The sequence below is a fragment of the Thalassophryne amazonica genome, chromosome 5 (assembly GCF_902500255.1).
Source record: "Thalassophryne amazonica chromosome 5, fThaAma1.1, whole genome shotgun sequence".
Classification (NCBI taxonomy): Eukaryota; Metazoa; Chordata; class Actinopteri; order Batrachoidiformes; family Batrachoididae; genus Thalassophryne; species Thalassophryne amazonica.
In genome coordinates this window covers 52,203,561-52,215,751 of record NC_047107.1, presented here as the reverse complement: position 1 = coordinate 52,215,751, position 12,191 = coordinate 52,203,561, and the positions used below count along the sequence as shown (strand labels likewise).

Sequence of the window (12,191 nt, the reverse complement as noted above, 5' to 3'; positions counted from 1 at the left end):
TCCGGGCTGTCTGTCTGGACACTGGACACATCCAAGTCTCGGCTGTTGTCTATTGTGTTTTTTTTGTTTTGTTATGACTGTTTTCTGTGCTATGGGGGTTTTTTTTGCTCTCCATTGGTGCTGCGGGTTCAACGCAGCAGCAATTGAGGTTTTTCTTCCCAATTCTTTCCTTGTGTGTGCTTTTATATGTGTTTATGTACCGGACCGGCTTATGTGTGTTGTTGTTTGTTAAGTGTGTCATGAGGCCAGTCAAGGTTTGCTCAGCCCTGCTCATGACCTAGGGCAGGGATATACATCTGGAGCTGGTCCCCGGGTGCCAAAAAGGCGACCTCTGCTCCTAACTGGCAATTAGGATGGGTAAAATGCAGTAAACACATTTCATTGTGCAGGGAACATGTTCCTATGTGCATATGACAATAAACTTCTTTTGAATCCTTTTTTTTAATCCTTTTTGAATAATGGTCAGTGAATGTATATTTAATTGTAAATGAGCATTCAAAACCAATTTTGAAAATTATCACCCACTGCGTCATTAAAAAGCTGGATGTCCAGCAGTTTCTTACTTTTAAGGTAGGACAACACCAAAATGATGATCCTTGGTCCAGCGAGATATCAATATCAGTTTAACCAGCTAATGCTTAACCTAGACTCGTGTGTCTTACTACATCACACTGATAAAGTGAGGAACCTTGGGGTGATTTTTTGATTCCATATTGTGCTTTGACCTCCACATTAGAGATATCATGAGGACTGCTTTCTTCCACCTACAAAATATAGGGAAGATTCGTCGCATAGCGGATGCAGAGACTCTGATCCATGCGTTTGTCTCTTCTAGATTGGACTACTGCAGTGTTCTATTCTCTGGTTTACTGCAGTCTAGCATTAGAGGTCTCCAATTGGTCCAAAATGCTGTTGCCAGAGTTTTGACAAGAAGCAGAAAGTTCGACCACATTACATCAATTTTGGCATCTCTTCACTGGCTTTCTGTCTCTGTGTGGTCGGATTTTAAGGTTCTGTGACTAACCTATGAAATTGTTCATGGACTAGCATTTTAGCAGACCTAATTACACCCTCCATACCGGCCTGAGCTCTGCGTTCTCAGGACACAGGACTACTTTGTGTCCCTAGGGTGAATGAAACGTCTGTGGGTCACAGAGCCTTCTCTTATCATGCCCCTGTTTTATGGAATGATCTCCCTGCAGAGATAAAACACTCAGATTTTATAGAGACATTCAAGTCCAGACTGAAAATGCATCTATTCTCCCTCTCGTATGGCTAGCATACTGGCATAGTATGATACTATGCTTCCTATCCCTTTAACTTTAACTTAATATATAATAATAACAATAATAATAATAATAATAATAATAAACAAACTCATCCTATTAACAACAGAACCAGTCTCAGCCTCACTTTATCTAAATTCTGGGTCTACCAGTGAAGCTCAGGTGTTTGCTGCCGGCCATCACCTTAGTATTGTCTCTGTTGTCCCATCAATTAACTGCTGGTGAACTCAGACATTAGGTACAGTTATTTCTGGCTGACTGATTGTCCTCTTTTTCTCTCTGTCCGAGGCACTGATGACATCATGCAAGGCTGTCAGCTGCACATCACAGGGCGCTAGATTGACCACGTGATGCCCTGGCTAAAGCTGACACTTCACACTGCAGTCTGCTTTTGGAATGTACTCCTCCATGATGACATGATGGATGGATGCTGGCCCCACATCCCAGGGCACTGGACAACTCCATGCCAATGACTGCATGCTCATCTCAATAACGCACTTTGTTTTTGATGCTATTCTGGTTTTTCTGTTTTTTGTTTCTTCAGCTTGATAAAAACTTTGTAAAAACCTTGTAACTGATAGATTGACCTAAGCAGAAGGTCACCCCTCTGAGTCTGGTTTTCTTGAGGTTTCTTCCTCATCATCATCTGAGGAAATTTTTCCTTAGCACTGTCACCTGTGTGCTTGCTGTAGAGGTTGGTAAGGTTAGAACTTACTCGTGTGAAGTGCCTTGAGGCAGCTTTGTTGTGATTTGATGTGTATAAATGAAAGAAACTGCAATTACAAAAATGCGCTAAATAATTTTTTTTAGCCATTCTATGATATAAAATATTATTTCTCAGTATTTATAAACTGTCCAAGAGGGATAAACCCTTCATGTTGAGCTGTAAATGTGTAGTGCTTTTACTCACTGCATCAAACTTTCTCTCGCTGTAGACTTCATTTTTATCAATAAACGTCAGCATGATCCAGTCACAGATAATGGTGCACTAGAAGCGAGACATGAAAAGTTGTTTGCCGTGCACAGATGAGAGTGACAGCAATAAATTGACAAGAGAATGAGTAAAACCTCACAATCCCAACGGATGTCAATGCGGTCACTGTACTGATGACAGTTGGGATGGGACTGAACTTACCAGCCTGCAGAAATATGACACATAATTAAAATACTGAGAGCCACTGTAGAAATTATCTAAAATTATGACAAATTATCCACGCACGTGTCCATGCACTATGACATCCAAACGGATGCCAATGGCTTTGATAAGGGTTCGAGACTCCACTCCATCTTTGCTGTAATACCTGGCAAATCTGAACAAATGCACAGTTATTTTAGGTCAGAATCGTGTACAACACAGAACTGAAACACAACACTGAGTGTTGGAGCTCACCTGTAATAGTAGCCAGAACTGGCCTGATCCTTTCGAACATCAAGACGACGGAATGAATACGTTGGTTTACAGTGTGAAGCATCCAGGTCCAAGTCACACTTCCAGTTGATAAAAACACCAATCACACCTCCCTAAGCAAAAACCGCCAACAGTCATAATCAATTAATGTCAATGTACATTCTCATACGTGTGTACCTAATGTATAGCACTGTGCAAAACTTTTAAACGCAGTACAAGTAAGGCCCTTCAGCTGCACCCTTGTTTTCACTCTGGGTCATCACAGCAGCATGTTGAGTTGGTACAAATTTTATGCCGGATGCTCTTACTGACACAACTCCACATTACATGGAGAAATGTGGCAGGGGTGGGGTTTGAACCGGGAACCTTCCGCACTAAAACCAAGCGCACTAACCACTTGGCCACCACCGCTGACAAAACCTTTAAACACAGTAAGTCTTCATAAAATAAAATCACTTTGTCTGAATTAACATGCAAATTTATACATAAAACTCACTCAAACTCTAATCAAATTATCTCCTGTCACGGGTGGACATGTGCTGTTCTTAACGGTGCATACCCAAAAGAGAAATCGCTTCATCGTAATTATTACGCAATGTTACACTCAGAACATCCCCAAAATCTAATCAGCTTGTCTTCAGCCTGGGAGCACCTATGTTGTACAGTATATATGATGTGCACACCAAGTATTGTAATTGATTTATCACGGCCAAGGGGACACCCACCCTTTACCTGGTTGTCACAGATACATAGTTACTTCCTAGAGGTGGGGCTACACTGGTTGTCTTCCTGGGTGGTTGCCATTCAGGACTCAAGCTGAATCTGTGGCACTATGAATGGGGCAAAATGTGATAGCAGTGCATGCTCCTAGACTTGACTTGCTTGGGCAAAAAATAAATCATTTTATTAGAATTATTATGCAACTGTACACACAGATCGCTCCAAAAACCTATTTATCTTATGTACTGCTCAGTGGGCACCTGCTGTATGCAGTGGTGGGCACAGTTCCAATAATCCGATAATTATCGAAGATAATGTTTTCGTTATCGGATTATCTTTTCAGATAACTTTGAAAACCATTATCGGACTCATTATTTTCTAATAAATTTTTGTCCGATAATTTTTAGACCGCTAACGTGGCAAACAAAGCTGAACAGCTACAAACTCTTACAAAATTTAAAATCAGTTGAACACCTACCTGTTAAATGTTTTGTAGTAGATGTAGTTCTACCCTCTGCAAAAAAGAGGAGAGCTGCTTCTAGAAGAAGCCGTTCTATCCTCTGCAGGCAAAGGAGAGCTGGTCACAAAAAAAAAACTAATTTCTTTTAACCCCATACTGATATGACGGCAATACGTATCACCCAAGTCATCCAGAGGCACACATTTTTAACTTATGGTTCAAATTTTAACCAAACTAATTTCGGACAAGTTATTTAAATTAATGTCACGTCTGAAGTTTTATAAAGTGAAAATATCAGATACAGTAGTGTTCAGAATAATAGAAGTGCTATGTGACTAAAAAGATTAATCCGGGTTTTGAGCATATTTCTTATTGTTACATGGGAAACAAGGTACCAATAGATTCAGTAGATTCTCACAAATCCAACAAGACCAAGCATTCATGATATGCACACTCTTAAGGCTATGAAATTGGGCTATTAGTAAAAAAAAAGTAGAAAAGGGGGTGTTCACAATAATAGTAGCATCTGCTGTTGACGCTACAAACTCAAAACTATTATGTTCAAACTGCTTTTTTAGCAATCCTGTGAATCACTAAACTAGTATTTAGTTGCATAACCACAATTTTTCATGATTTCTTCACATCTGCGAGGCATTAATTTTGTTGGTTTGGAACCAAGGTTTTGCTTGTTTACTAGTGTGCTTGGGGTTATTGTCTTGTTGAAACACCCATTTCAAGGGCATGTCCTCTTCAGCATAAGGCAACATGACCTCTTCAAGTATTTTGACATATCCAAACTGATCCATGATACCTGGTATGCGATATAAAGGACAAACACCATAGTAGGAGAAACATGCCCATATCATGATGCTTGCACCACCATGCTTCACTGTCTTCACTGTGAACTGTGGCTTGAATTCAGAGTTTGGGGGTCGTCACAAACTGTCTGCAGCCCTTGGACCCAAAAAGAATAATTTTACTCTCATCAGTCCACAAAATATTCCTCCATTTCTCTTTAGGCCAGTTGATGTGTTCTTTGGCAAATTGTAACCTCTTCTGCACATGTCTTTTATTTAACAGAGGGACTTTGCGGGGGATTCTTGCAAATAAATTAGCTTCACACAGGTGTCTTCTAACTGTTACAGCACTTACAGGTAACTCCAGACTGTCTTTGATCATCCTGGAGCTGATCAATGGGTGAGCCTTTGCCATTCTGGTTATTCTTCTATCCATTTTGATGGTTGTTTTCCGTTTTCTTCCACGCGTCTCTGTTTTTCCACGCGTCTCTGGAGATCATTGTAGATGAACAGCCTGTAATTTTTTGCACCTGCGTATAAGTTTTCCCCTCTCCAATCACCTTTTTAATCAAACTATGCTGTTCTTCTGAACAATGTCTTGAACGTCCCATTTTCCTCAGGCTTTCAAAGAGAAAAGCATGTTCAACAGGTGCTGGCTTCATCCTTAAACAGGGGACACCCGATTCACACCTGTTTGTTCCACAAAATTGACAAACTCACTGACTGAATGCCACACTACTATTATTGTGAACACCTTTTCTACTTTTTTTACTAATAGCCCAATTTCATAGCCTTAAGAGTGTGCATATCATGAATGCTTTGTCTACTGGAGAATCTACTGAATCTACTGGTACCTTGTTTCCCATGTAACAATAAGAAATATACTCAAAACCTGGATTAATCTTTTTAGTCACATAACACTACTATTATTCTGAACACTACTGTATATATATATATATATATATATATATATATATATATATATATATATATATATATATATATATATATATATATATATATATATATAAAATGCACACACACAGATGAATATGACAGAGTTCAGTGAGCGTTCGATAAAAGACTTGACTAAAATAAGTAGGCTTAAAACAACATAAAAAAATACAACACTACATAAATTCATCAGAAAATAATTTATGTAATAATTGTTTTCATAATCTTTGTTTGCACTACTATTATTCTGAACACTACTGTATATGTTTTAGTTTTAAAGTAATGCGCTAATTTTTAAGGTTTTAGTGTGGGCATGCTGTGTCCAGGTGCATTATGGGTATAGGATAATCTCAGTACGTTCACGACATGAAAAATGCATTTGAGACACTCTGATCTGGCTCCACAGATAACAGCATTAAACTCTAGTGCCTAAAACTCTCATGAATATATTCTCTGGGTTTATAGACGTTGTGTTTGCGTTTATTAAATTCCATGCATCTTAAACATAGCAGAGTAACAACAGACACAGATTATCTGGAATTTTGTTTTGGCAAGTCTCTACTGCCATCTACTGGCCAGTCATGTTCATGGCAGTATTCAAACTGAAGCTGGGCTGATATTTTCAATCACTGTACTCTGTTCCAGCTCAAACTGTATCACAGAACCGCATGGTGTAAAAGTTCAGAGTGCCCGATTTATGTTGTCACACACATTGTATGTTCAAAAACCACACAGCGGACTCGTGTTTCCAGAAGCAAAACGTAAACAGAAGCTTTTTTTTCCAAACTTAATTTACAAAAACTCTCGATGGGAGACATCAGAGTTTAAAAAAAACACAAAACAAACAGGAAAAAAAACATTACAAGACAGGTCTGCGGTGTTTGCACAGGCACAGTGTGAGAGGTGGTCGTGAGATGTTAAACGCAGCTCGTTACTCCATGTATACTAAACGATGCAGGACGCGCGATTAACCTGAAACTTGGTGTGATCCAAAAAATTCTCGCACCAATGAAAAATCAACTCAAAAAGGGCCAAAACTTGCACTGGCACCAGGAGATCATGGCAGTGTTCTGACACCGGTTATATCAGATGGTTATCTAATTACAACTTGGCTTTTGTTTTTTTTTTGAAAATGCCTTTTTTTGGCGCACATTTTACAAAAGTACATTTATCTGTAAACACCAACACACGACACACCTCACATTAACGTGTTGGTTTACATAACCAATCAGTGTTAGCGGAGGCACATTTTACCCAGAATGCCATCTGTCTGTGTTTGTTACAAAACTTCAGAATTAGTGCATTATTCAACATTAAAAGATATATGTTATGTCTTAACTTTGCACAAATGACAGAATTGACATTAATGGAGTTATTTTATCAGTATTGATTTTATTTACACCAAACCATAACTCAGCATTGCTTTATTTTCCAAGACCTCGGCCTGACGGCAGTGTTGTAATTGAGTAGAGAGTTGAGCTTTGTAGTTCCTCTCAGCTGCGTTTGTGCTGGAAGCCATGTAGTAAACTGGATGTTATGTGGGCCGCTGAAGAGGAGGTACTGCTGGCCCACCACCACCAGAGGGTACCCTGCTTGGAGTGCGGGCTCCAAGCACGAGAGGGCGCCAGACCCAGAGGAAGTGACAGCTGTCACTCATCGCACCAGCTGTCACTCATCTACACCACTACTTAAGCCGGACTGCAACTCCACCTCCCCGCCGAGAAATCGACTACCATTGAAAAGGTAATTTCTCTGCTGACAGACACTTTGTGTGTATAACCTGAACTTCTGTTGCAGCCATTTTCCTGGAGTGTTTCCTTGTCTGAGGGATTGGCGTTTGGTGTGACAGCGACGGCTTCGCCTCACATCCCAACCCAGATAAGTGGTTAAACCAGGAGCTGTACGAGTGTGTGATTAGAGGTGGAGGTGCTCCCTCCTAACTGTGTATGGACTGTGGATTACTGAGTGTGCAGACTCACACTCATACATCTTATCTCTGCTTTCTGCCAGCAGTACCAGGGTCGACAGCCGAAGACAGAGGCCACCTGGGGACTCGGGACTTGGCGGCTCCGGTGTTCTTCAGGCCGTTGGTGGTGGAAGCCGTGTGGGACGCGGCTTCTCTCTCGTCGGGGGTCTTCTATCTTCGAGCCTGCCCACACGTCACCTGGTGTTTATTGACTGTGCAAATTTCTGTAAATTTAGTTGTGTATTATCACAACATTAAATTGTTACTTTTTGGCTTACTCATTGTCCGTTCATTTGCGCCCCCTGTTGTGGGTCCGTGCTACGACACCTTCCCAACAGGATTTCTCGGCCATCGTCATGGATTCCGAGGGGCGTCAACCCGAGCTTGAACGGCCAATGGAAGAGCCAGGAGCGCAGGCGTCAGCGGGAGGTGTGTTGAGTGAGCTGCAGCAAATCTTAACCGCCTTCACAGCTCGGCTGGATTTAGTGGCCGAGCAGAATGTTCTCCTTAACCGGAGGGTGGAGGCTCTCACCGCCAGGGTGGAAGCGCGCGATCAGGGCGCTGCTGCAGCCACTCCTCTGGCTGGTCCTGGGCCTGTAACAGACGTTCCACTGGTTGTTCAACGACCCCCCCCCCCACCGTCCCCTGAAGCATACATAAGCCCTCCGGAACCGTACGGAGGCTGTGTTGAGACGTGCGCAGACTTCCTCATGCAGTGTTCACTCGTCTTTTCACAGCGTCCTGTCATGTACGAGTCAGACGCCAGCTGGGTGGCTTATGTTATTAGTCTGCTTCGAGGAGAGGCATGCGCCTGGGCTACGGCGCTTTGGGAGCAGAATTCACGGCTCCTAACGTCTTATGCTGAGTTTATACTGGAGTTCAAACAAGTTTTTGACTATCCCAACAGAGGCGAGACCGCTTCGAGCGTGCTGCTGTCAATGACACAGGGGTGCCGCAGCGCAGCCGAGTATGCAGTCGACTTCCGCATTGCGGCAGCGAGGTCCGGCTGGAATAACGTTGCGCTCCGCGCCGCCTTCGTAAATGGACTGTCTCTGGTCCTGAAGGAGCACCTGCTGGCTAAGGAGGAACCGCGGGATTTTGACGGGCTTGTCGATTTGGTTATACGCTTAGACAACCGTTTGAATGAGCATCGTCGGGAGCAGGCCGGGGGGCGTGACCAGGCACGAGCCGTCCCTCCCCCTTCCGGTTCCGAAAGGGTGACGTCGTCCCCACGCTTCACTGCCAGAGAGCTCCGTGTGGCTACAGCTCCCCCTGCTGAGGAGGCTATGGACACGAGCAGGGCCAAAATAAAAACAAATGTCAGACAAAGGAGGCTGGCCCGCGGGGAATGTTTTGTCTACGGCTCTTGTGAGCATATGCAGAAGGACTGCCCCAAAACGGTCAAACTACATCGCCCGTCCTTAGAAACTGGGCTAAGGGTGGGCCATAACACGCACGCGGGGAAACCCCGCAAATCTGCACGAATCCCAGTAACGATCCTTTGTGGGGATTTAACCCTTCACGCCCCAGCACTGGTAGACACGGGGTCGGAAGGGAATCTGCTAGATAGCGGATGGGCAAAGGAAGTAGGGCTCCCCCTGGTGGCTCTGCCGGCACCATTGCAGGTGCGAGCGCTAGATGGCACCCTGCTTCCATTAATCACACATCAGACACAGCCAGTGACCTTGGTTGTGTCTGGACATCACAGGGAGGAGATCGTGTTCCATGTAACACCTTCTACCTCCCGAGTGATTTTGGGATTTCCATGGATGGTGAAGCACAATCCCCGAATAGATTGGCCGTCCGGGGTTGTGACGCAGTGGAGTGAAACCTGCCACCGGGAGTGTTTAGGATCCTCGGTTCCTCCCGGCACGACGGCTAATGAGGAGGTTAAAGTCCCCCCCAATCTATCGGCGGTGCCAAAGGAGTACCATGATCTTGCTGACGTTTTCAGCAAAGATCTGGCGCTCACTCTTCCCCCGCACCGACCGTACGATTGTGCCATCGATTTGGTCCCGGGCGCTGAGTACCCGTCCAGTAGGTTGTACAACCTCTCACGTCCGGAACGCGAATCAATGGAGACCTACATCCGGGACTCTTTAGCTGCCGGGCTGATCCGGAACTCCACCTCCCCGATGGGTGCAGGTTTCTTTTTTGTGGGTAAAAAGGACGGCGGACTCCGTCCATGCATTGATTACAGAGGGCTGAACGAGATCACGGTTCGCAACCGATACCCGTTACCTCTGTTGGATTCAGTGTTCACGCCCCTGCATGGAGCCCAAATTTTCACGAAATTGGATCTTAGAAACGCGTACCACCTGGTTCGGATCCGGAAGGGAGATGAATGGAAGATGGCATTCAACACCCCGTTAGGTCACTTTGAGTACCTGGTCATGCCGTTCGGCCTCACTAACGCCCCCGCGACTTTCCAAGCTTTGGTAAATGACGTCTTGCGGGACTTCCTGCATCGGTTCATCTTCGTATATCTGGACGATATACTCATCTTTTCCCCGGACCCTGAGACCCATGTCCAGCATGTACGTCAGGTCCTACAGCGGTTGTTGGAGAACCGGCTGTTTGTGAAGGGCGAGAAGTGCGAGTTCCACCGCACTTCTTTGTCCTTCCTGGGGTTCATCATCTCCTCCAACTCCGTCGCCCCTGATCCGGCCAAGGTTGCGGCGGTGAGAGATTGGCCCCAACCAACAAGCCGCAGGAAACTACAGCAGTTCCTCGGCTTTGCAAATTTCTACAGGAGGTTCATTAAAGGTTACAGTCAGGTAGTTAGCCCCCTGACTGCCCTGACCTCCACCAAGGTCCCCTTCGCCTGGTCGGATCAGTGCGAAGCCGCGTTCCAGGAGTTGAAACGCCGGTTCTCTGGAGGCTGAAAAGGTTCTCCATCCTTGTGCCTATTTTTCCCGCAGGTTGACCCCAGCTGAACAGAACTATGACGTCGGCAATCGGGAGCTCCTTGCGGTGAAGGAGGCTCTTGAAGAGTGGAGACACCTGCTGGAGGGGGCATCGTTGCCCTTCACGGTTTTCACGGACCATCGGAACCTGGAGTACATCCGGACCGCCAAGCGGCTGAACCCCAGGCAAGCCCACTGGTCTCTGTTCTTCGGGCGCTTTGACTTCCGGATCACGTACCGCCCCGGGACCAAGAACCAAAAATCAGATGCATTGTCCCGGGTGCACGAAGAAGAAGCCAAAGCGGGGCTGTCGAACCCCACCGAGACCATAATCCCCGAGTCCACTGTCGTGGCCACCCTCACCTGGGACGTGGAGAAGACCGTCCGGGAGGCCCTGGCAAGGAGCCCGGACCCGGGGACCGGCCCCAAGAACAGACTGTATGTCCCACCAGAGGCAAGAGCTGCCGTATTGGACTTCTGTCACGGGTCCAAGCTGTCCTGTCATCCCGGAGTGTGTAGGACCGTGGCAGTAGTCCAGCAGCGCTTCTGGTGGGCGTCCCTGGAAACCGACGTCCAGGACTACGTCCAGGCCTGTACCATCTGCGCCAGGGGCAAGGCAGACCATCGGAGGACTTCGGGACTCCTCCAACCCCTGCCGGTGCCTCATCGCCCCTGGTCTCACATCGGCCTGGACTTCATCACGGGCCTCCCGCCGTCCCAGGGCAACACCGTAATTCTCACGATAGTGGACCGGTTCTCCAAGGCGGCCCACTTCGTGGCCCACCCGAAGCTCCAGACGGCCCAGGAGACGGCAGACCTCCTGGTCCACCACGTCATGCGGCTGCATGGGATACCATCGGACATCGTTTCAGATCGTGGTCCCCAGTTCTCTTCGCAGGTGTGGAAGAGTTTCTGTAAGGAGCTGGGGGCCACCGTGAGTCTCTCGTCCGGGTACCACCCCCAGACAAACGGCCAGGCAGAGCGGGCTAACCAGGAGCTGGAGCAGGCCCTTCGATGCGTCACCTCCGCGCACCCGGCGGCCTGGAGTCACCATCTGGCCTGGATCGAGTATGCCCATAACAGCCAAGTTTCGTCTGCTACCAGCCTCTCCCCTTTTGAGGCATGTTTGGGGTACCAGCCCCCATTGTTCCCGCTGGTGGAGGGAGAGGTCGGTGTGCCCTCGGTCCAGGCCCACCTCAGAAGGTGCCGCCGGGTGTGGCGGACCGCCCGCTCTGCCCTGTTGAAGGCCCGGGCGAGGGCCAAGACCCATGCGGACCGCCAGCGTTCCCCGGCCCCCACATACCAGCCCGGGCAGGAGGTGTGGCTTTCAACAAAGGACATCCCTCTCTGTGTGGACTCCCCTAAGTTGAAAGACAGATACATTGGACCATTTACAATCCTCAAAATCATCAACCCGGCCGCAGTGAAGCTCCAACTCCCAGCTTCACTGCGGATCCACCCTGTATTCCACGTGTCCCGTATCAAGCCACACCACACCTCGCCCCTCTGTGCACCTGGACCTACGCCGCCTCCTGCCCGGCTCATCGACGGGGAGCCTGCTTGGACAGTCCGCAGGCTCCTGGACGTCCGTCGTAAAGGCCGGGGGTTCCAATATCTGGTGGACTGGGAGGGGTATGGACCTGAAGAACGCTCCTGGGTGAAGAGGAGCTTCATCCTGGACCCGGCCCTCCTGG

At 46.8% G+C, this 12,191-nt stretch overlaps 1 protein-coding gene across 1 annotated transcript in view; it reads right to left on the bottom strand.

Annotated features, from left to right (window-relative positions):
* Positions 1–12,191, bottom strand: part of p2rx2 (purinergic receptor P2X, ligand-gated ion channel, 2) — a 31,339-nt gene that overhangs the window by 4,382 nt on the left and 14,766 nt on the right. Inside the window, exons 8-11 of the mRNA XM_034170226.1 lie at positions 2,677–2,807; positions 2,506–2,596; positions 2,360–2,425; positions 2,197–2,274 (exon numbers count right to left, since the gene is read on the bottom strand). Of these exons, the coding sequence (XP_034026117.1) occupies positions 2,197–2,274; positions 2,360–2,425; positions 2,506–2,596; positions 2,677–2,807 (366 nt within the window). The remainder of the gene's footprint in view (positions 1–2,196; positions 2,275–2,359; positions 2,426–2,505; positions 2,597–2,676; positions 2,808–12,191) is intronic.